General features: G+C 43.7%; 1 protein-coding gene across 4 annotated transcripts in view; it reads left to right on the top strand.

Annotated features, from left to right (window-relative positions):
* CTBP1 (C-terminal binding protein 1) overlaps positions 1-22,088 on the top strand; it is a 225,622-nt gene that overhangs the window by 87,314 nt on the left and 116,220 nt on the right. Inside the window, exon 1 of one of the 4 annotated variants that reach the window (XM_021395831.1) lies at positions 2,382-2,495. The exons of the other annotated variants lie outside the window; for them this stretch is intronic. Within the exon in view, the coding sequence (XP_021251506.1) occupies positions 2,489-2,495 (7 nt within the window). The 5' untranslated portion in view covers positions 2,382-2,488. Of the gene's footprint in view, positions 1-2,381; positions 2,496-22,088 lie in introns of those variants that run through there. 4 annotated transcript variants of the gene reach the window in all.

Below are 22,088 nucleotides of genomic sequence, written 5' to 3' on the forward strand. Positions count from 1 at the left end.
CAATGGATGTTCTACTGTAAGAGCAATATTTGGAAGACCTGGCAGGACTGTGATCACGTGAGGGCTGTGTGAGAGCGTGACATATTTGGCGATGCAGAGGAGTGGGGCCAGTTTGGGGACGGTGCTGGCAGACATTGTCTGTCGGGTATGACACAGGTCTTTGAGTGCTTCCATAAATTCCTTGTCAGCACAGAGGTGCTGGGAATCTTTGTGTATTCCCCTAACAGCGACTGCTGATGTCGGATCAGTGAAGGAATTAATTTGCCTTTAATATCTGCCGGTGTAGGGGAGAGTTTGTAAACTTCTGACACCAAGCGGTGTATTCGAAGGAATAAATTGCAAAGCCAGAAGTCTCAAAAGTAATTATTGTGGATATGGTAGTGAATTTTCCAACCATCACTTCAGTGACTTTTTTTTGTTACTTTCGGTTATGCTTTATAAAACATGTTTATGGACAGTGTCAGCAATGTTCTTCCTCAGTTGCGAGGACTATTTTTGCAGTTTATCACGAAATGCCAGGTTTGCTCAGCATGTAATTTAATCTTATGCTTGGAAGCATCCGCGTTACTTGGTTATCGTGAAATTATTCTTTAATAAAAATGCATGCTTCGTGATCTCTATTTTATTAATTCGGTGAGTCACTTTATCGATTGTCGCAGATGCCAGGGCTGGGAGAGGTGTCACAGTCACTGGGAGCCTGGCAGCGGCTCAGGGCTCTGCCGGCTGCTTGGCAGCTCATGGGGCACCTTCCAGATCCGTCCGTGCTGAGCTGCTGGGGAGCTGCTTCCTCCTGTAAGTCAGCATCGGGACCTGCGTCGGTATCAGCTCTACCACCGCATGACATGTGGTAGCCTGTATTAGCAAACACGGAGCTAATTAATAATGGGGCTTGTTGGGGCAGGAGTTTTCAGCGAATGTGATTTAGTAATTTTCTTAGAGTCATAGCATGGTTTGGGGTTGAAAGGGATCTTAAAGCCCATCCATTTCAACCCCCTGCCACGGGCTGGGTGCCTCCCTCCCACCAGCTCAGGCTGCCCAGGGCCCCATCCAACCCGGCCTTGAGCACCTCCAGGGATGGGGCACCCACAGCTCCGCATCCTTCTCGTGCTGGGGGCTCCAGGCCTGGATGCAGCACTGCAGGTGGGGCCATATGAGGGCAGAGCACTTTTAGCAAAGCAGATACTTGTTTCCAAAGTTGCTGGACTCAAGTTAATACTAAGAAAATGATTTTTTGCTGTTAATTTCCCAGTAGTGGCAAGAGTACAAAGCTCTGTGTGCTGAAGCGAAGCTGTGGCCAGCACAGCTCTGGGTTTGGAGCTGGCATTCCTGAAGTGGGTTGAACAGTAGTAGCAACTGAGTTTTTGTGTCACTTGGTTAAAAAGAATTGGGGCTGAGTGGGCATTTGTGAGCCTCAGGCTGTAGCTGGGGTCATTGTGATGTTTCCATCCCCCTTGTCTGTTGGGATTCCCAAGGATGAGCCAAGCACTGGCATGGTAAAATAGTCCCCAGATTGTGCTTTAACATGATAATATATATATATATATATATATTTTTTTTTTTTTAAGAAGAAAAGGAGAAAAAAAATGGGGGAGAGAAAAATTGAGAAAAGGGGGAAAATGAGAAAAAAGGAAAATTGGGAAAAGAACTGGAGAGAAGAGGGAAAAAGGAAATAGGAAAAAGGGGGGAAAGAGGAAGGGGAAAAAGCTGGGGAAAAAGAAGGGGAAAATGAGGAAGAGGGAGAGGAAGAGTGGAAAGGGAGGGAAGGGAGAAAAAAGGGGAAAAATACTCGGGAAAAAGGAAAAACGGGAAAATACGGGAAAAGGAATGGAGGAAAGTAAAATAAAGGGGGAAAATGGGGATAAGGAGTAAGAAGGAAAAAAAGGAAGGAAAAAATGAAAAAAGATTAGAAAGAAGGAAAAGGGAAGGAGAAAAGGGGAAATGGGGCAAAGAAAAAGGGAGAAGCGGGAAATGGAAAGAAGAAAGGGTAAAAAAGAAAAGAGGAGAAGTGGCAAGGAGGGGGGAAGAAAGCAGGAAGGAGGGAAGGGAGGGAAAAAAAAAAAAGACCTGGGAATGGGAAAAGGGGGAAGAGCTTCAGGAAAAAGAAGGAGAAAAAAAGCAAAAAGGTAAAAACTGAGGAAAAGGAAAGAACGAAAAAGGGAGAAGGGGAGGAATGGGGAAAAAAAGGGGAAAGGTCGAAGAAAGTGGGAGAGTGGGGGGAAAGGAATCAGAGGAGGAGAGATGAAAAAGTGGGAAAAAAGGGGGGAAAAAAAGTGGGAGGAGGTGGCCCCCCCCCTTCCCCCCGCGGCGGTGCCGCGCCCCTCCCCCGCTGCTGGCGGCCGCCTAATGAGCTGCGCCCGGGTTGGCGGGCGGCCAGCGGGGGACGGCCGCCATTGGCTGCGGGCGTGGCGCCGCGCTCTCCGATTGGCCGCCGCCGTCTGCTCCGTATTTTCAGCGGCGGAGGCAGATCGCGGCGGGGCCGGCAGCGGGGATGCAAGGTGGGTGCGCGGGGGCGCTGGCAGCGCCTGGTCCGGCCCGGCGGGGTGCTTCGTTTCGTTGATATCATGATCATTCTCATTTGTTTTTTTTTTTTTCCCCTCCACTATTTTTTCCATTTCACCACCCACCTCTGGGGCGGGCAGGGCGGGGTGGCCGCGCAACCGGACGCGCAGCGCGGCGGCGTGGGAACGCAGTGCTGCGTTCTCATTCAGCGCGCTCGTCTTTCCATTCCTCGTGTTATTATTTGCTTTCCGAAGGGGCTCTTTGTGGCGCGGGGCTGCGAGGCTCTGCCCCGGCGCCCGCGGAGCGCTCATTGACCACCCCGTCCGAACCCCCTCCCCCGCACCCGCGGTGACAGTTCGCGGCCGTCGGAAGTGGCTGTTACCGAGCGCCGCGCGTCCGCCTTCCGTTCAAAATAGCAAAAGGGAAGTTCCGTGCGCTCCGCTTTTCTCTCGTGCATCTCTCCTCCGATGCGCATCTCAGGGACGGATTTGGCTGTGCGTTATTCCCTGGCATCCACTCTCCCCTTTTTTATTCACGGTGCGTTTTATAGCCGCCCATCCTTGATGTTTCTTATTAAAAGCTCACTCATCTCTCTGAGTTCTGCGTTTCCTCACAGTTTTCATGGGGGAAATAACGAGTTATGTCTGATGGAGATGTGCTCTGTGATCGAGATGTGTTCTGCTGGTGGGTTCTGCAACTTTTCTTTGCACCGTGAGCTCAGCAGCACTGCAGCTACGTTTGCGTTCTGTTCCAGCTCGCAGTTAGCTAGGAATGGCAGCACACCGTGGTACCTTCTCCAGAAGCAATGCTGGAATGGCTCGTTTGTGTAATCAGTCGGGTGACAGAAGCAAAGAGTGGGAAATTCAGATAAAAATGCCAGGTTGGAAATCAGTGCCTCATTATTATTATTATTATTAATAAAATTGTTACGGAAGCATGTCAGCGCCCCAGTTTAGCAGTTTGGGTTCGGATGAGTTTGGGTTGGGATGAGCGGTGCTGTTGCTCCCGATGCCGTTAACCCCTCTGCCATCCCTTTTAGGCTGCTAGGCCTAAAAAACCCTGCTTTTCTCTCCTGGAGCTGCAGGGCACTGGGGGGCTGCACCTGTTGCAAGGCAGGGGTTTGTCCCAGCAAAGCAGAGGTGGAGTGCAGTGCTGCGCTGAGCTGCCCACGTCCCCTGTGCTGCAGGAGATGAGTGTGTGGGTGGCTGAGACTGCTGTGCTGTGCTTTGTGCTCAGTGCTTGTGGGCACGTAGATAGGAGAGATGCGGAGAGCTGCGTGTAAATAATATGTTAATCGTGAAATGCGTATGCACATAAATATGTATAGAAGCAGCGTGTGCTTTCAACGTTGATCTACTTGCTGTTCAGCAAGGACTTTTTCAAGAGGAGGAATACCCTTGTGTACAGTGTATGCTGTTTTGGTTTCACGTCACAGTGGTGTTTGTAATATATAATGTTCTCATATTTTATGTGCATATATAGAGTATATACAAGTACATGTAATATATATGTCATATACAAATAATATATGCCTATAAAAAATAAGATGTGTGTGTCATACTCTATTTAAACTTTTTTCAGAGCATCCCAAGAAAACAGCAAAAACAACTGTGTCTTTTTGATATCTACGCAGGGGATTATTGGAGTGGAAATACAAACAGTGATGGGACCAAGGGGGAATGGTTTTAAACTGAAAGAGGGGATATTTCGGTTAGATGTTAGGAGGACATTCTTTACCAGGAGGGTGGTGAGGCCCTGGCACAGGCTGCCCAGAGAAGCTGTGGGTGCCCCATCCCTGGAGGTGCTCAAGGCTGAGTTGGATGGGCCCTGGACAGCCCGAGCTGGTGGGGGCAGCCAGCCCATGGCAGGGGGTTGAAATGGATGGGCTTTAAGTTCCCTTCCAAGCCATATCATTCTACGATGCTATGAAATAGAAAGATTCTGATTGCTGTTAATGTGCAAGCAAGCTGCAGCAGGTGATCAAGCATTGCCTGCTTGTGGTGGTAACAGAAATAAGAAGGGTGGTGTGCATGCTGCAGAGCAGAGATACCCCTTTTCTCACCCTGCTGCCTGCGCGCGGGGGGAAGGAGCAGGCGGAACCTTTCCCTCTCAGAGGACTGGGTTGGTGATGTGGTACCAGGCACAGATCCAGCAGAGCTGAACCAAACCCTGCTTCTTACTTTTGCACTTGTATTAGTACGTGTTAGCGTGACAACTATCATCTGAAGGAGATGCATGTTATATATTTTTAAATCTCCTCCAAATATAAATAGAGAATAAGCTCTGATAAGTTTCTATTAAACAAACAAAATCAGACTGGAAAAGCTACATTTTCTCTATTGCTTTTTATTTTATTTTTTCTAACTATATGAATTGGCTAATAACTCCAGTGTATGCGGGGAAATCTGTCTGCGTGCAAGTCTTCTGTATGCTGATTGCTGGAGGATCTGTGTGCATCAGTAAATGGACACAGTTATTCAAAAACAGTCTTTGAATTCCTTATCTGTTGCCTACCTACTTATCTGAATGTTTGCAGATCAGCGTTTCAAGAGTTGTTCAGTTGTTTTGGTTGTTTTTTTTTTTTTTTTTTTCCTTTAGTGACTTAATTGGATGGGGGGAGAATGTGTTCTTGGTACAGCTCGAGGGGTTATGGAGTTCTTTGAGGGGGCGATGCCTGCGAGGTAGCGATGTAATTGACAATAGCAGTTTTCACTGATAGCAGCAATGCTTGCTTCGAAAGAATAATTTTTATATGTAAACACATGCAGTGTTAGTTTGGAAAACTTCTGATGACAATTACATGTCATGTTTGTTTTTAAATGACTGTTTTGATTACACAGAGAAAAATTAATATCCAGTTTGTAACGATGTGTGATTCCTGAGCTGTAACGTTACCACCAGTGCAACCCATTCAGTACAAGTACAATGTGTAAAACTTCCAGGTGGCAGAGTTCCTCAAAGAGGAGAAATAATGTAAGTGGTACAAGGATTTTTATAGCCCTCTGGTTGCAGTAACTGTGTGTATGATGCATGGATTTCCATCACCGCAGCCTTTTGGGTCCCGGAGCCTGCCCTGTTCAGGCAGATGGGAGCATGTGGGACACTGGGAGCTGGGCACACAACAACCATTTGGCCCAGGCTGGTTTATTGGTGGGGTGGATGAGGTGTCGGCAGCACTGAGAAGTGCATGCAGGAGGTTCAGATGGTTTTTGGTATAAAACCCTCTTTCAGTTTTTTTTCAGATGGTTGCTCGCTCCCAGCAGCTCCTTGGCCTAGCTCCGGCCTACCCCACTCCCAGCCCACAACCTCCTCAGGTATCTTCTCTTGAGGCAGTAGGACCCTGTGGTTGGGTTCTGCTCATTCGTGTCATACAATCATGGACTATCCCAGTTGGAAGGGACCTACAAGGAGGAGTCCAACTCTTGGCCCCACACAGGGCCACCCAAACCCAAACCGTATGGCTGAGAGCAGTGTCCAAACACTCTCTGAACTCCGGCAGCTCAGGGCTGTGCCCACCACCCTCTGGTGCAGACCCTTTTTTTTAACCCCCACCTGGCCCTCCCCTGACGCAGCTCCATGCCTTTCCAACCTCAATGTTCAGTTCCCAAAGCTGAAGACAAAGACTAGCAGCAGGATGGATGCTGGTAGCTCCAGAGTTCATCATCAGAGCCACAGGTTTCTCCATGCTGGCTGTCCACCCCAGGCCACCCCCGTAGGTCTGATAGTGGTTGCCCCTTTAGCAATCACTAGGCTTTCAGTCAGCATTTTATGAGGTCACCTGTACCAAACTTGTCCTGTACTGCTATTTTGGGTTTTCTTCTTGCACTCTGCATTCTGCCTCTCACCCCATCCTGGAAGGCTTAGGAATGGTCATTAGTGCAGTGTGACTTAACTAAGCATCATTATCTTCAGCATCTGCACCTCGCTCAGTAATGTCAGGGTGTCCTTCACCTCTGGTTTTTGAGAGCCCCCCCATCTCAGAAGCCAGTCACGCTGTGTTGTTACAGGATGCTGTCGTGTTGGGTTGAACGCGGCACAAAGTAAGCACACAATTTCTTCCTCCCTGAAACCAGGCAAGAAATGGATCTGCTCTTTGAAAAATAGGATCTTGCATCATGGGTCAGCCTGGGGCATGAGTAGTGTTTAACAGTAATGAAGAATGGGCACAGTGGGGAGAGACCATGAAAAGACATAAAATTCATTCTGTACTTCTCTCGCTTCTTGCGCACCTCATATCTTGACTCGGAAGCAGTTTAGATCGGGCTCTGTCCCTTAGGGCAGAAGCTGTGCAATGTGTAAATCCTCAGCCTGGCTGCACATCTGGCTGTGCCATATTCAGTGCTCAGGAATCATTCTGGGACACTCATGACAAGCACTGTTGGCAGGTTCACATGCTGCAGATTTCGATGCACGTTATTAAGGAATGAGTGCTCAAACCAGAGATTAGCAATTGTACAACTTGGAAATTGGTGCATGATGATTCAGTTAGACATGAAGTAGTATATAGGCAGAAAGAGGAGAGATGCAGCATAAAGGTAGCTGTACTGACAGATGCTTGAGATATACACGTTTCTTTTAAACCCTCTTCCTTGAGTACATACTAAATTGAACTGGTTATTCATGGCAGAGTAGCTGAAGCCATTTCCAGTGTGAGCCACGTTCCTGTGGAAGACAGCAGTTGGTTTTGTCTGTGTTACCTTTACTTTGGAATTTTATTAGGCAGAGTCAGATGAATGTGAAGTTTGCATCTTGATGAAAGCATCTAGCAAAACCTCCTTGTTCCTGTAAGGGCACTTGTTCCAGAGTTCTGCTGCCTTCTGGCAGGCAGCCTACATTGCTAACAGCTCTCTCCCTGATAGTGCAAATTGTTCTCATTGCTGAGTCAGAGTGAAAAATTCCATGCAACAGGTGGAATTGGTTGGTATAGGGGAGAGCAATCCTGTTATCCTGGAGCTAGCTCAGTCTGGTGGAAGAAGAGTCCAAACTTGTTAATCATCCCTTCCTTGGATTGTCTTTCTAGAAAGTGGGAAGGATCACCATGATAAAAGGCGCTTTAAGGCTTATTAAATATTTCTGAAGCACTTAGGAATCACATTAAAAAAAATAATAGCCTAGTAAGTTGTCTACTTAATAAAATGTAAAAATAAAACATCTAGGGTATATTAAACTTCATAATCACTTAAGTAGATGCATGTAGTTTATTTACCTACTCAGCAAGAGCTAACAACCATTGAAAGCAAACAGTTCTTTAAGAGAACTATATTTGCAATATGGAATTATTTAAATGGCTGTTTCCAGTTCACCAGTTTAAATTACTTTTACATTTATGTTTAAGGTTTGATTTAAGTCATGCTTTGTACTGTTAATGTGCAAAATATATCATTAACATTGAAGCTACGAACAAAAGGTTTTCCTGGCTGCACTCGCAGAATGGAGTGTCAGTATTTTCTTGTGGAACACCAAAAATATCAGAAAGAAAACCTTGTGGTGTGTGATCTTAGATGTGTGGTTCATGATGTTTGATAGCTAGGGCGCAAAAACCCAACCAGGCTGCAGGTAGCCAGCAAGCTGGTTGTCTCCATGCAGGCAGGAAGGTAGAAATACTGCATGCACATGGCTGCGTGGTCACCTCTCTCTCCAGAACTGGAGAGATAGTGATCAACATTTCCACAATTAAATAGCAGTGATCTCTGTATCAGATACAGAGGGGCTGATAATCCTTGCCATTGCTTTGAGGGTAATGCCAAGAATAAAACTGGAGAGTTCTGAACTGTTCTGCATCAGCAGCAGAGATACTGCAGGGTCATAAGGACTGCCCGAAGCTGTTCATTTGTTTATTGTTCGGCCTAACAATTAGTAAACAAAACCTTTGTAGGTTGTCTGGACGCTTGACAAAGTGCTGTTTGTTTTTCTCTTTGTTTAGGCAAACAAAATATCAAACTGATATTTTCTTCAGTCAGGAAGGAAGTTACGAGCAAAGTTTCCAGAATGAGTGTCCTGTTCTCCTGTTGTTGCAGCTGGAAGATGTGTGCCCAAGCTGAAATCCCAAAATCCTGTGTGCAGGGGAAGGTAGCGTGGCTGTGGAGCAGATCCCTTCCTGCTCCCTATCTTTGGGGTGGCAGAACTTCTCCCTCTGTTTTCATGGGACCCACGAGTGCTCCATGATTTTGCCAAAATTAAATGTCTGTTAAATTAGAAGCAGGGAGGAATGGTTCAGGGGGTGAGCAGCCAGCCCCGTGCTTGCCTTTGAGAAAGGTTATGAAAATGGACTCAATTGGCTTCCTTAAATTCCTGCTTTAAACAGCAACGTGATTTGCAGTTGTACCTTTAAGGTGTAAAAACCAGATTACTTCCATAGGTACTATAATTAGTTGCATAAAAAAAAATGAACTGCCATTAAATTATTCAGAATTCAGAAGAGAAAAACAGTTTAGACTGCCATAATGTGATGTTTGGGTAACTAAGGCAGATTTTTAGTACCACATTAGTGTTTTGAAATACTGTCGTGTTTCTTAGGTGCTGAATTATTATTGAATGATCCAGTTTGGTACCTTCCGATTTTCATTCTTACTCATAACATCTTTAAATAGAACAACCTCTGAGTTGTTGCTGTGATGCATTAGTACCGCACTTGGGAAACCAAGATCAAGCACCGTGATTCTTATCTGCTCCAAAAAAAAAAAAAAATCCATTATTTGCTGAATTGTTCAAAAAATACTGTTTGACGCATTTCCAGTGTACCCTCTTCAGTGACCAGAATGTCAGTGGAGGCTTTGTTTAAATGTTTTCCCCCCACACTCCCACCCACACATACACCTGTTCATGTTTTTGGGCCAGACGCTGGTTTATTTGGTTGGGCTTTGGAGCTGGTTTTTTCCTTCCTTCAGTTAACTGCTTGTTGTCAGCAACAGCAGACGTTGCTTCCTGCAGAGAATGTGCCCCAAAAGTCTCGTTTCCAATAGCAAAGAGTTAATCTGGCTGGAAGCTGGATTAACTGTTGCAGTAGCTCCTGATAAACATCTGCTGCAGTTCTCCCAGATGAGAGCATCGCTTTCAAAAGTATTTACTGCACATTTTGAACCCGTGCACTTCATTGTGTGTTTTGGGGGTTTTTATACTTTTTTTTTGAAAGGATGTATACAAGCAGTCTATCCCTGAAACTGTGTTTATCTTATGATAAAGAGAAGTAAATGTGATAATTGAATTACTGATGGTGTATTGGAGCCCCCAGACCCCGCTTGCTAGAGGGCAGCAACCTGTACGCATGCAGCTGTGTGTGTCAGCCCCTGTTGTTTTCTTTGAGGAAACTTCCTGCTCTTTCCTTGGAATCTTTAAGTAAATTTTATACTGGGTGAATCAAAGAATGGCAGTTTCCCCAACAGCTGGTCTTTGAAGTGAGGATCTCCAGTGGCCAAAGCTGAGGATCTGGAAATCAAGCTTTAATATTGTTTTCTAAAACATCAGCAGCCTTCTCCTCCGCCCTGCTCGAACCACAAAACCTGAGCGTTTTGCTGTGTCTCTGGGAAAATGACTTTGGAAAACAACGTGGCATACCTTGAAGGGGATGTTGCTTTCTGATGCTTCCAGGATTATCAGAATCAGCCTTCTAATCCATAATGCTGAGGTGGCAGTTGCGCGGCACTTAATGGCCTTGTCTTTCTCTCAAGGACCGCTGTAGTGATAGGAGGATAAAAGAGGCGGAAAAAAACCATGAAAAGTAGTGGCTAGTGTGGAAAGTAGAGTGAAGTGAGAGAGAATAAATGCATGGAGCTGAGCACATGGTGTTGATGGGCTTCTGTTATCTGGAATAAGGGAATTGCGATGATCAAAGAAATCCATAGAAGCTCTGGATTATTCTTGGTCTGTAAACATCCGTCCATTCAAACCAATGAATAGGAAGCGTTGTTGCGTGTAGAGAAGGTATTCTGCAGACTTTCAGTGAATGGCTTGTAAGATTGCTTTGCTTCTCCCAACCTCAGTCTGTACATGTTTGGTCTTTCAGTATTTGTACTGGGTTTTGGTGTATGGCAAACCAGTCCCGACGTTCTGCAGTCATTACTGCTAAGGCCATCTACATAGTGACTCGAAAAAACTTAGAGCAATGTAAATAGTAATACATTACTTTGTTGCTGTGTGGATTACAGGGAGCATTTAGTGCGGACTTGAGTTGGTTTTTAGTACTGCGAAGCAGCAGGCATGATGATCAGTATGTTACAGAACATTTTTAGCTTTACAGAGGTATAAGAGAAGCTGTTACTAACTGTCTGAAGTGAATTCAGGAATAGGATTGATGAGGGGGTGTGACAGTGGTTGCTCACTGAGATAAGTCACGTTGAGAACTGGTGTCAAACCTGACAAAGTTGGGTTTTACTGCATGTACTGGGGATGAAGAGAAGGTGATACATTTGAGTACAAAAGGGGAAGAAGCATCCTGATTTTAAACACAGTGGACATAATCCTGTGCACAGGGGCTTTGGTGCAACCAGAGAGAAGTGAGTGCTCTGTAGAAAGAAGAGCTTAAATGGTAGCTTTCTGTATTCTTTCTGTAGCTTATAGAATGAATAGCTTCATCGGTAGGCATATGCCTAGCAAAGGAATTGTTTCTTTCATTTGAGAAGTAATACAGCCCTCTTAAGAAGAAACATCCTCCAGCTTCTGTCTGCATTTTGAAAGCACCCAGAGGAAATTTTTACGGATGGTTTTGTCTTTTCTCATCTCAGCACTTGCCTACAAGCTTTTGGAATTCATTTTTAAACATCCAGATGCTTTCATTGGAATGGATGAGCAGCTGGATGTACTGCACCTCTATATATAGACCATGTACCTGCCCTAAATTTAACAGAATAGAGAATTTGCCGTTGAATCTCAGCCTTAGGTTAATGAATTTTGCTATTCCGATATCTTCATTGATTTGCTTTTAAAAGAAGATTCCTCAAAATCAAAGAGGAAACTGATGGCCAATTTGTGCATTGGTTTACATTAACTTTTTACGCAGGGACTTTATTACCCTGTATAATTTTGTTGAGGTTTCTCTAGTAGGCAGAAGTGGTACGCTTTGTTTCTTTAATGTCTCTCCTACTTGTGTGGAGCTGTTAATGGATCTGCTAGTATTGTTGAAGTATTAACAGAAGAATTGTAATTGCTCTGTTGTAATTGTATTGAGTCTGAAAAAGCATTCCCATGGAATATTAATGAGCCTTTTTATGCGTATGAATTATTGTTTGCGGGAAGCAAAATTAAACTACTAAAAAAATATGTACATCTAAGTAGCACCGGTCTGTGGGAACATGAGGGTAAAAATCCATAATCCCTCGATCCGGTCGTTGGCTCCATCGCTCCTCCCATCCCAGCCCAGTTGCACTTCCTGGAGGTGCTGCAGGAGCTGCCCTGCACCATATGTGCCCCCGTACCCTGTGTGGCAGTGAATTTTTGTGTGTGTGTTTATCTCAGCCTTAAATAACTTTAACCTTATTTAGTCTTAAAAAGGGAGAATGCGGGGCGAGGGTTTAATGCAGCACTGAAGAGAACTGGAAGCGCTTGTCATTGCTATGCAGAATGCAGATGGGGCATTGTGCTGAATTAGCAATGCGTGGTTACGGTGTTCCGAGGGCTCAACTGTTTAAAATACTGACAGTAGTTCATTTCTGTCTTTAAATATCTGCTTTTTCTCCTGCAGTGCAAAGCACTGCGGTCGCTAGAAGGTAGGATGCAAAACACTGCAGTTGCTGGAAGGCAGGAATTGCAGAACTGCTGGAAACTGCCTTAAATCGGCGACCTTCGGTTCACCTCTGCAGCTGCTGCTGGGAACTGTAGTGCTTTCTGCACGTCTAAGTTAGTAACTCTGCCGTTCTTTCTTTCATGAAATCTTATTCAGCTTTTTAATGCCGAGCGGCTGACTTGCAAGCAAAATCCAATTACAGGAATAATGTAAAAAATTGTTCTCTTGTACATACAAACACAGTGGCAGTAGGCAATAAAACTACCGGGGTGCTTCCTGGGACTTGCTTGAGCATTAAAACAGCCCAAACTTCAGAGTTTGTGGAGTGGAATGCAATTTTCCGACTGTTTTTGCTAGCAGTTATTTCCGAGCAGGCGAGCCGCGGCAATGCTGATCTTTTTGCTGAGCGTGGAGCTGAATGGCAGACCCGGAACAAACTTAGGGCTCACCCCGTGTTTGCTGAGGTGTCGAAGGAGCAAATTCACAATTCCTTTTGCAGGGCCTTGTCCTCCTCCTCCTGCCATCGCTTTCTCTCTTGTCCATTTAAAGCTGAAACTTGAAAACCTGCAGTTTTAAACTTTATATTATTCTTCTACCCTGGAGCTGTTTTTAGTGCCTTTATTGCAAGGAGACAGATGGTGATATTTGGTTTCCTGTCAGTTTTAATGAATATAGATAGGAGTGATAAGAACATTTGCTTCGTTTAGCAAACTTCCTTTTCTGGCTTTTAATTAATGAAGTGCTCGCTGGTGTGCTGCTGCTTTTGTATGCGTACAGTTACATCGTATATATGTGTCTGCTTGCAGTGCTGGGTAATGAAATGAGGGGGAAAGTAACTTCTTGCCTCACTCGTCCCTTAAAGTTTACTTCCATGGATTTTGAGTGCTGCAGACACAGCGTGCCTGTCAGATCAGCCAGAACGGCATCTATTTTTAATTTGTATTTAGAAATACTTGCTTTTTACGTTTCTCCTGTCCCTTTTGGTCATGCACTGGCACAGGCTGCCCAGGGGGTGGTGGAGTCACAGCCGCTGGAGGGGTTCAAGAGCTGTGGAGACGTAGCACTATGGGACATGGTTGGTGGGCATGGTGGGGATGGCTTGGTGTTGGACTAGGTGATCTTAGAGATCTTTTGCAACCTTAATGATTCTGTGATTCATTGTGAAGCGATTTAAAACGAACCGAAATAAGGAAATGAGAGGCAGTTAGCAGGGCAGTTAACCTGGGGCGAGGGGAGCCCTGGCTCAGCTTCATTGGCTTTTCATGCAACTTCTCAGCTGCAGTGAGATCCAAGCGAAAATCCGATTCAGTGCAAATCCTGACTTTTCAAGCCATTTTAAGATATCCCAACTGCCCTGTCAGGAGGCAGAAATAGTAGTGATACTTCCTATGTCTTCCTGGAAATGGCAGGAATGAAAGTGCATCACCTGTTCCTGCTGAAGACTTTATCTTAGTGAAGGAAACCTCTAGCTTAAATGAGTTGAAAACAAATGGAAAATATTTTCACTTATTTATTTGGTTGGTGAAAAAAATAATCAGGTATTTATGCTGGTTTTTTTTTTGTTGTTGTTGTTGTTGAAAAAAACAGCATGAATGGTATTACTTCAGCAAATAAGTCCTCACATTCTGTACTTGCACTCAGTGTTGTGAAGAGCCCCAATTCTGCCCTGGTTTTTGCAAGGTGACAAGGCAAGGACTTGCAAGCCATTGTGCAGACAGAAACGAGGATCTCTGTTGGCAGCTTCTGGTGCAGCGCCTTCTGCTCAGGTACCTGGAAAATGGCTCAAACACTGCAAGGACAAAAACTCGTTTCAGCTCCCAGGCACGTTCGTGTTACTGTATCTTTATTTTTGAGGTCCTGCCTTCTGAACCAGAATTGAATCTTGTTCCAGACAACAGCGCAGAATGCCGCGGTCTCTTTTAGTCTAGGTTACTGTAGTTTCAAATACCTGTGTAAGCAAACAGTGCCTTCATTTACAAGCAAGAACGCGTTAACATTGTTAGTTACAGTATTCGGGTCACGCTGTTACTTCTGCCTGATTCCTTGGCATCTTTCAGGAAACAGAACTGAATGTCTTTCCTCTTCCAATAAAAAGCGTTTCTCTAATGTGTCTAAACTAGTGTGCGGCGCTGTATTTGACATGCATATTTGTGAAGTTTATAGGAAATCCACGCTTGAATTCACGTGAAAAAGTAAACAGATTTGATTCAGACCGAATGAAGCATTTTCCCCCTGGAAAGAAGCCGTAGTCTATATTTTAGGGTTTGTTTTTCTTTAGCATTTGCCTCTTATTCTCCAAATGATTGTAGTTGCATGTGTCTCCTTTTTTTAATATTTTCCAAATTCTCCAGCAGTTCTCTTACTCTGTCATACCTCCTCCAGTCATGAACCAGAAGGAAAAAGAAAGTCATCTTTGGAAAAGCAAAGCCTCAGGGCTCCATTCCCTCCCCACGCCCCATCATTTTACCTCCACGGTTTTGAAGATATGAAGCGATGTAGATCGGCATTCTCCATCTTTCCTTTTTCCTAACCTGATTCCTCTTCTTGCAGAGAGAAACAAAAGGAAGATGCAGAAGAGAAGTTGAAGAAGAAAGGAAAGAAAGAGAAAAATAGTGGAGAGAATCAGAACAGAGTTGGCTTTTGTACAAGGAGTTATCCAGGAGGCAAAACGTGCAGATTCCCTCATCCTTTTCTTCCCTGTTTTTAATCCACCTCAGATACTGAAATTTCTAGAGAAGTGGGTTGGGTGAAAGGGAATAATTAGCGGTAATTTCACAGTTGCTGTTTGTGAGGGCAATGACAATAAGAAGGGTGCATTCCAGAGACTTTGGCAGTCTCTCAGCTGGCAGCTCCAGCCCTGGGTTGCCTTGCCCAGCCATCTCCTGCCACAGGACCCCCGGCCGTGCCGCCAGGTGGGAGCTGAGCTCACCTGGAAACAGAGCAGATGGGGACGCACAGTGCATCCAGGCTTCCGAATTCAGCGCAGTGCAGTGTGTTGGTGTGCTTCTGGGAGCAGCTGGGAGAGATGGATCAACCCTTTGGACTATGTGATGGGGAAACAAGTGGTGAAGTACCCTGACCACTGAAAGTAGAAGGTGGAACGTCTTTATTTTCACTGATTTTTTTAATGTTATAAGTGCTGAGTTTATTAGTAAGGATAATTTCTTCTGGTCCATGTACACGTGCAGTTTTTATTATCATGCAGTGCTCTTGTAGGAACAGTGAGAATTGCATGGAGCAGCATGCATGTGTTGGAAGGACCAGAACTGGTGTGTTTCTGCCCAGAGAAGAGCTCAGTTCTAACATCTGGCTACAAGAAGGAGGGAATGCAGCTACGTACAGCTGGAGGATGCTGCGCAGAGGAACTTTACTAATAGGATGACCTACGTCCAAAACATCGAGTGAGCTGCAAACCACATAGTCACAATGGTCTAGTAGAAGGTGGAGAAATGCTGCTTGTGGTGACTGCACAAGAGTTCTGCAGTCTGTGTTCCCATTGCTTTTTTGCTCCTTTCCTGATGGAGCAAGGTCCCTGGGGTGCAGCTGCCTCCTGCTTGGGCTGGTTGGGTTTTTGGCCGCTCCTGTCTTTCCCACATCCTTTGTGCAGGAGGAGCCAGTTGGATGGCTCTCCCCAACAACCTCGATGCCTGGATTTTAACCCCTAGCATCATCTGCTTGTGTTGCCACCAGGACTTTTTTTTTCCAGCTGGAGAGTGCATGGCAAGAAAGGCTTTTGTGTTGTTGAGAATGCCATGCTTTGGGTATTCTTCTGACGTGTGCAGCTTGGCCACCTTAGAAGCTCAATCTGGAAGGAAGTTGGTATAAGAGATGACCATTCCCTGGCATGGAGTGGGAGCCTGACACTTGGGGGTGAAGCTGTGATTTTGTGTGCCTCCAGGAAAATGAACTAATGCTAACACATTGCAAAGTAGCAGGCTATGTTTATCTCCTGCAATAAGCCACAGAAGATCAGGTGGAAGAATCTGAGGGTGATTTTCCTCTTGTTTTTGTTTTTAAATTATTTTTTAGATGTTTTTAACTTTCAGGGCTTAACAATTCCCATGTGGATCTATGGATCTAGATTTATGGTATCAAACTTTTCCCTTTGTCGTGGAAAATAAAAAATAATTCTCTGTGGCTGTGCCCTTTTATGCTATAATTTGGTTTAATAACTTGATATTACTAAGTGATTTGGAATAGTTTGGGATTATTGGTTAAAAAAAGAAATTCTGAGGGATTTTTAGGGAAAACATGAATTTCTTTGGAAGCGTTCGCTCTGTCATCAGCCGGTCTGTTCTGAGAGCAAGTGTGTGTGTGCCCACCCGGGCACTGTGATCCTGTGATAAGCATCAGTAGCTGGTATTTTCCTTCACAAAAGTACTTCTTACTACTGAAGATCTATAAAGCCTGTTCTGTCAAAAACAATGTTCTGAAAAAGTGTTTTAGAAATATCACTTCCTAAACTTGGAACATTTACATTTTTCTAAATTATGGTCCTAGTACAAAGGAGATAAATTGAAGCTGAAGGATGCTTTGACATTTCTCTCTCTGGTTTACACAAAACATTTGGGTTTCTTTATTTCCTTTTCCATATGTTGGAAGCGCCATATGGAGAGGTCACTCTGTATTTCAACTTGCAGATGAAATAGGCGAGGAGAAGCAAAGCACTCTAAAGCAAATGGTTTTTCACTGAAAAAAAACAGAAGTGCATTTGTCACTTGGTGGACGTTTATGCTGCTGACTAATAACAGTGATTTGTGGTATTATAACAGAGAAACATTGGTGTGGGATTTTTTTAAGAGAAAAAAGATTACATACTTAGGAATAATGCTGTCTATAAAAGCCAGAAAGCTTGAAGGTGAATACAGCAAGCTGGCAAGCGGCGCTGCGTATCCCCAGCTGATAGAAAATGTAGGTGAGGAGCTGTAATTACATCTTCTGCGGGTAAAAATCTGTGTTGTGAAAAGCAGTAAATGCAGGGGCTTAATGAAATGGGCGATGAAAGAAGAAGGGAAGGAAATAGCCAAAGAGCAGTATTTTGCCGAGGCTTGATGAGGAACATGATTGTCATCAAGGCCATTTGGAAAACATATAGGAGATGACTTAAAGGTCATAGGAAGGAATTGTGTTCCTCTTCGCTTTTTTAATTTGCAAAATAGAAGTAGCAGAACTCGCATCAACCCAAAAGGGTCTGGAAAGAGGGGGAGAGAAATCTCAGTGAAGTCTCAGGGGAGGATGGAGAGTGAAGTGATCGTTCTGCTGTAGTTGTACAGAATGCACATGTGGTACCTCCACAAAATTCCAGATTCGTTTCACCTTAGGGGAGCTCAGAAGTTGAGTTGTCAAAATAAGGATGCTGTGGTTTGCTCAGATCCAGGAAGAGGGTGGGCAGAGAAAAGGCAAGACACCCAGATCTGAGCTTTGGTGGTCGTGTGGGGAGGAGAACTCATGGCTAGTAAGGCAGGCACAGAAATAAAATAGAAAAGGGAAGGAGTAGCCTTGTGAAGGTCAAGGCTGAAAAAACAGAAGCGGTTAATAGTGGGAAGGGACATGAAGAGTTGGGGGAGGATGAGGCTAATACGGATGTTTTGGATGAGGAAGGGTTTAGCGCTGACCTGTCAAGTGGAAGTAGTGGGAACTGGGTTATAGGGCTGGAAAGCAAAGTCTGATCTTTAAAAGGGATTTATCCATTATGTTTTCAGACCTTTAATGGATTCTTGCTTTGAGAATGATTGTGGTTATTTTCTTTTCCTTTGTTTCCCCTTCTTCAGGCCAAAAATAGAACTCTGTGTAACAATAAAAGAGTTTAAATTTGTTTCACGAAGAAGTGTAATGCTAGCAAGTCAGGACAGCATTTTGGTTTTGTTTCTGTTTCATTCCTCCAGCCAAGGAAAGGCCTCTCATTACTTTAGGATGACGGAAAGTTTTTCTCAGCATAAAGTGGTTTTAATACTTTGAATTAGAAATAAATTATGGAATCCCGTGCTTTATTCTTCCTCTTGCAGTCCATTTGCCATAGTACTTCATTTCCATTATGAGTACATGCTTCTGAAAATCACGTCACTTTTTATTTAGCATCACAGAATTTTTCTAATTGACCGTATCTGCTTCCTAGAATTTCAAGGCAGCAGAAGAGACTTCCTAAGGCATGTTTTATCCTTTCTATTTTGGTAACAAAGATCTGCAACTTAGCGGTAGAAGGCAAATGATTCATTTTGTCAGGAAAATGCCACTTTTCTAAGTGGTTGTCAGGGCATGTCTAAAGCAAATACATTAAGATTAAAAGCAGTCGTCTTATGTAAACGCTCAGCAGCGCACGGGAAGCAGATACTGAGTCAACAGTCAAGAAACTTCGGATGGGTTGCAATAAATATCTTGCCATCTATTTGCAAGATGATGTGGGCTTGTAAATGTGGCGTGGGGCCAGTTGCCAGGAAATATCCAAACGTTTTTATTATATATGGTGATATGGATAACAATAAACAAAAACTAGCCTGTGTTTCCCTGGCTGAAGGAGGTTTGGAGTGTTGGATGGACTGTGGACGGTGTTTTCAAGCCCACCATTTTGCAGGGACAGGGAATGTCTGTCAAACACAGTTGCTCTGAGCAATCTGGAGAGTTGTGGAGTGCCTTATAGGTTCTCTCTGGTTTATCAGCAATGTATTGTAATGAGTAAAGCATGGGGGTTGTTTTATATGTTTTTCTGAGCCAGGAAATCCCCACCAGGGACAAGGGAATAGCAGTGTTAGCTTAGATCTTGTACATTGTTCGCTTTTAATTTGACTGCGTGTCTTTCTAATTAAATGTTGGTTTCTGTCTGTGTATGTATATATAGATACATGTTTATGTAAGCTTAATAAACACAACAAATGCTCTTGGTGTCATACATTCTTCATGCCAAGATACGTTCACAGATAAAATGTAGAAAAAATAGATTTTCATACGTTTATTAGAAATATTTTCATAAGTCTTTTTCCTTTTATTTTGGTACTTTTCCAGAAGGAAATAATTCCCTCTGTTATCCATAATTTAGTCTGATTATAGGTCTTCAGATGCTTTCTTGGATGAAGATCCATCCTGCAGAAATTGTGTGAATCTGGAAACTCCAGTTGACTTCATTTCAACCTGGCCCATTATGAACCCTTCGCACTCAGTAACTTCAGTGTCATTTCCACAGTCCCATAGCAAACGCTAATTTTAATTTTAATTTTAACTCTTTGTAGTCTGTGGAAGAGGAAAGAAAAACCGATACAGGCTTTTTACAGTAAAATGCTGCTTTTTTTAAATGTGAGAAGTATGCGTCTTGAGACAAGTACAATTAAATTTATTTGCTTTTTTTTTTTTTTTTTTTGGTTCACTTTGTCACAGCACTGGCTTATTTTTTGGCGTTGAGAATATCAAGAATATCAAGTTGATGAATCCCGTATTTTTATACAGCTTATCATTTCATTTACAGGTCTTTGTCCAAATCTTCTCTTGCCTTGATCTTGCAGCTAGTTCCCTTTTCACACCAACAGTGTGACACCTTCTGCCTCCTCCTGAGCCCCAGCACTTCTGGGTTCTGCAGGGCGGTTTCTTCCCCTTGCTCACCCCAATTTTCCTATCTTGGCACTGGTCCACACTGATCTATTTAGGGCAAGAGTTAATGGCCTGAAGTTGTGCCAGGGGAGGTTCAAGTTGGATATTAGGAAAAATTACTTCTAAGGAAGAGTGGTGATGAATTGGCACAGGCTGCCCAGGGAGGTGGTGGAGTCACTGTCCCTGGAGGTGTTCAAGAAAGGTAGATGTGGTATTGAGGGACATGAGTTAGTGGGCATGGTGAGGATGGTTGGACTAGGCTATCTTAGTAGTCTTTTTCAACTTTAATGATGCTGTGATTCTATTATTTAAGTATTGTAAATGCTTTCATTTCTTATTGTTTGACCAACAGCTATTGGTAAGTCTTGCCACCAACTTGGATTTGGTCTTAATATATTACTGGTTATGCAGCATGTTTCATTTACTGATGATACAGTAGCTTCATAATATTATCTGGGCCTCACGACTAGTATGTATATTTCCCAAATTATCAGAACTGAGTAGTAGAAATTACATTTTGGGGCCCTTTTTTGAGAAGGGGCTTGGGTTGGACCAGATGATCTCCAGCGGTCCTTCCCAACTTGGGTTATTCTGTGTTATGCTAAGGTTTTCTCTTAATCCTTAGTTAACTGCTTTTAACTTCCAGGTTATTGCTATTCCACTTGTTGTTACTGGTGGTGTGGGGCTCCAAAGCTGTTATCAGATATTCATGGTTGACCATTTGTTCATCAGACCAGCTTGTTCATTTATCATAGACTTGGTAGAAAACCAATTTCCTCCACCCAGGCTGCGTGTATCCAACACTGGATTTCCTCAGTTGCGTGCCTGCACCATATGAGCTACTTGCAGTATTCACTGGAGAGACTGGAAGTAGTTTCTTGGTGGATTGCAGGTCACCTTGTCAGATTTTTGCTTCTCCTCAGTCAGTCCCTCTCCTCAGCATCCCGCCTCTTTGCTGACACTGCTAGAGCAGCTGGAGCCCGTGTTTTTCATGCATTGCAGTATTCCAGCCAATTTCTTTGATCTGGCTTTTTTTTCAGAGAGATGGAACTGGAAATTTAAATTTACACTTGTTTAGAGTTTGTCTTGTTAAAAGCATTTTTAGTTGAGTAAATCACTTTTCAACGAGAAGCTTTAATGCAAGGAACTTGCGAGCTGTATCTTGTAGCAAGCTTATTTGTGCAAGGATTCTGATGAACATGACACAAAAAGGAGAAAAATGTCATTCACAATAAGAGCTGAGGTTCTTCACTTGAAATGACTGGGAAGCCCTGTGTTCTGCACCCAGTGTATGAATGGAGACCGAGAAAAAAGTGGATTGTAAGGATTAGTTAGATATTGAACCATTTTGTTCCTCAGTGTTGCTGACAGAAGGTGGATCCCATCCTTTAATTGATAATAGTTGTAATTTCCAAGAAGCAATGCCAGCCAAGGATAGGAAGTAAGCTTTGTGTTAGCTGGTGCCCTGCTGTTGTGCGTGTTTGTTTCCAGGATGATAGAGAAATCTGTATCTGTATTTGTTTCATAAAGGAAGCGGAAAATCATTTTCTTGCAAGTTTTATAGGAAGCTGTTTTAAAAAAAGATTAATCCAGTAAATTGCAGATCCTTTTACTTCTGTTGAGTATGGTAAGCTTGACCTAGATTTGAGTATCTTTGCGGCTTGGAGTGAAAAAAAGAAAGAAAAGTTAAAAAAAAAAAAAAAGGAAGTGAATGGGAAGTACTACAGAGTTCATTCTGGAGACACTCCAACGTGGGCTACTATTTCATATACATATTTAATATTTTTGATTCATGATGAGGGCAGAAAGAGCACTGCAGTAATGTTACTTATGATTTAGATGAAAGATGCCGTTTAAACTGAGCACTGCGAAGGATTCTGAAGTGTTTATATGTTTATTTTTATTCGCACTTGTTAGTAAGGCTAGTTAAAAATTGCGTCTTCTGCAGCTTCTGTTCTCCTTTTACCAAATACTGTCATTCCCTCTTCTCCTCCCCTTGCCCCCAGGTTTTAAAAGGAACCAAAATTAACATGCCTGTCCTTACTAATTATGTTTCTGATTTTCACAGTGCGATGTAATGACAAAACAGCTTTGCTAATGCACCAGCATCTTTATCACCACTGCTTTGTGCCTCTCTTTGTGCCTTTCTCTTCCTCCACCAAGTCCAGATCTTCTAATTTGCAAGGTGGGCTCTATGGAATCCAGGGGCAAAAGGCTGATTGTGAAGATGAGAGGTCTTCCCCCTGTTTGCAAGGACCAATTTAGCTGCGAAGGGTCCGTGCTGCATGCAGGA

This window comes from Numida meleagris, chromosome 4 (genome assembly GCF_002078875.1).
Source record: "Numida meleagris isolate 19003 breed g44 Domestic line chromosome 4, NumMel1.0, whole genome shotgun sequence".
In the NCBI taxonomy this organism is placed as follows: domain Eukaryota; kingdom Metazoa; phylum Chordata; class Aves; order Galliformes; family Numididae; genus Numida; species Numida meleagris.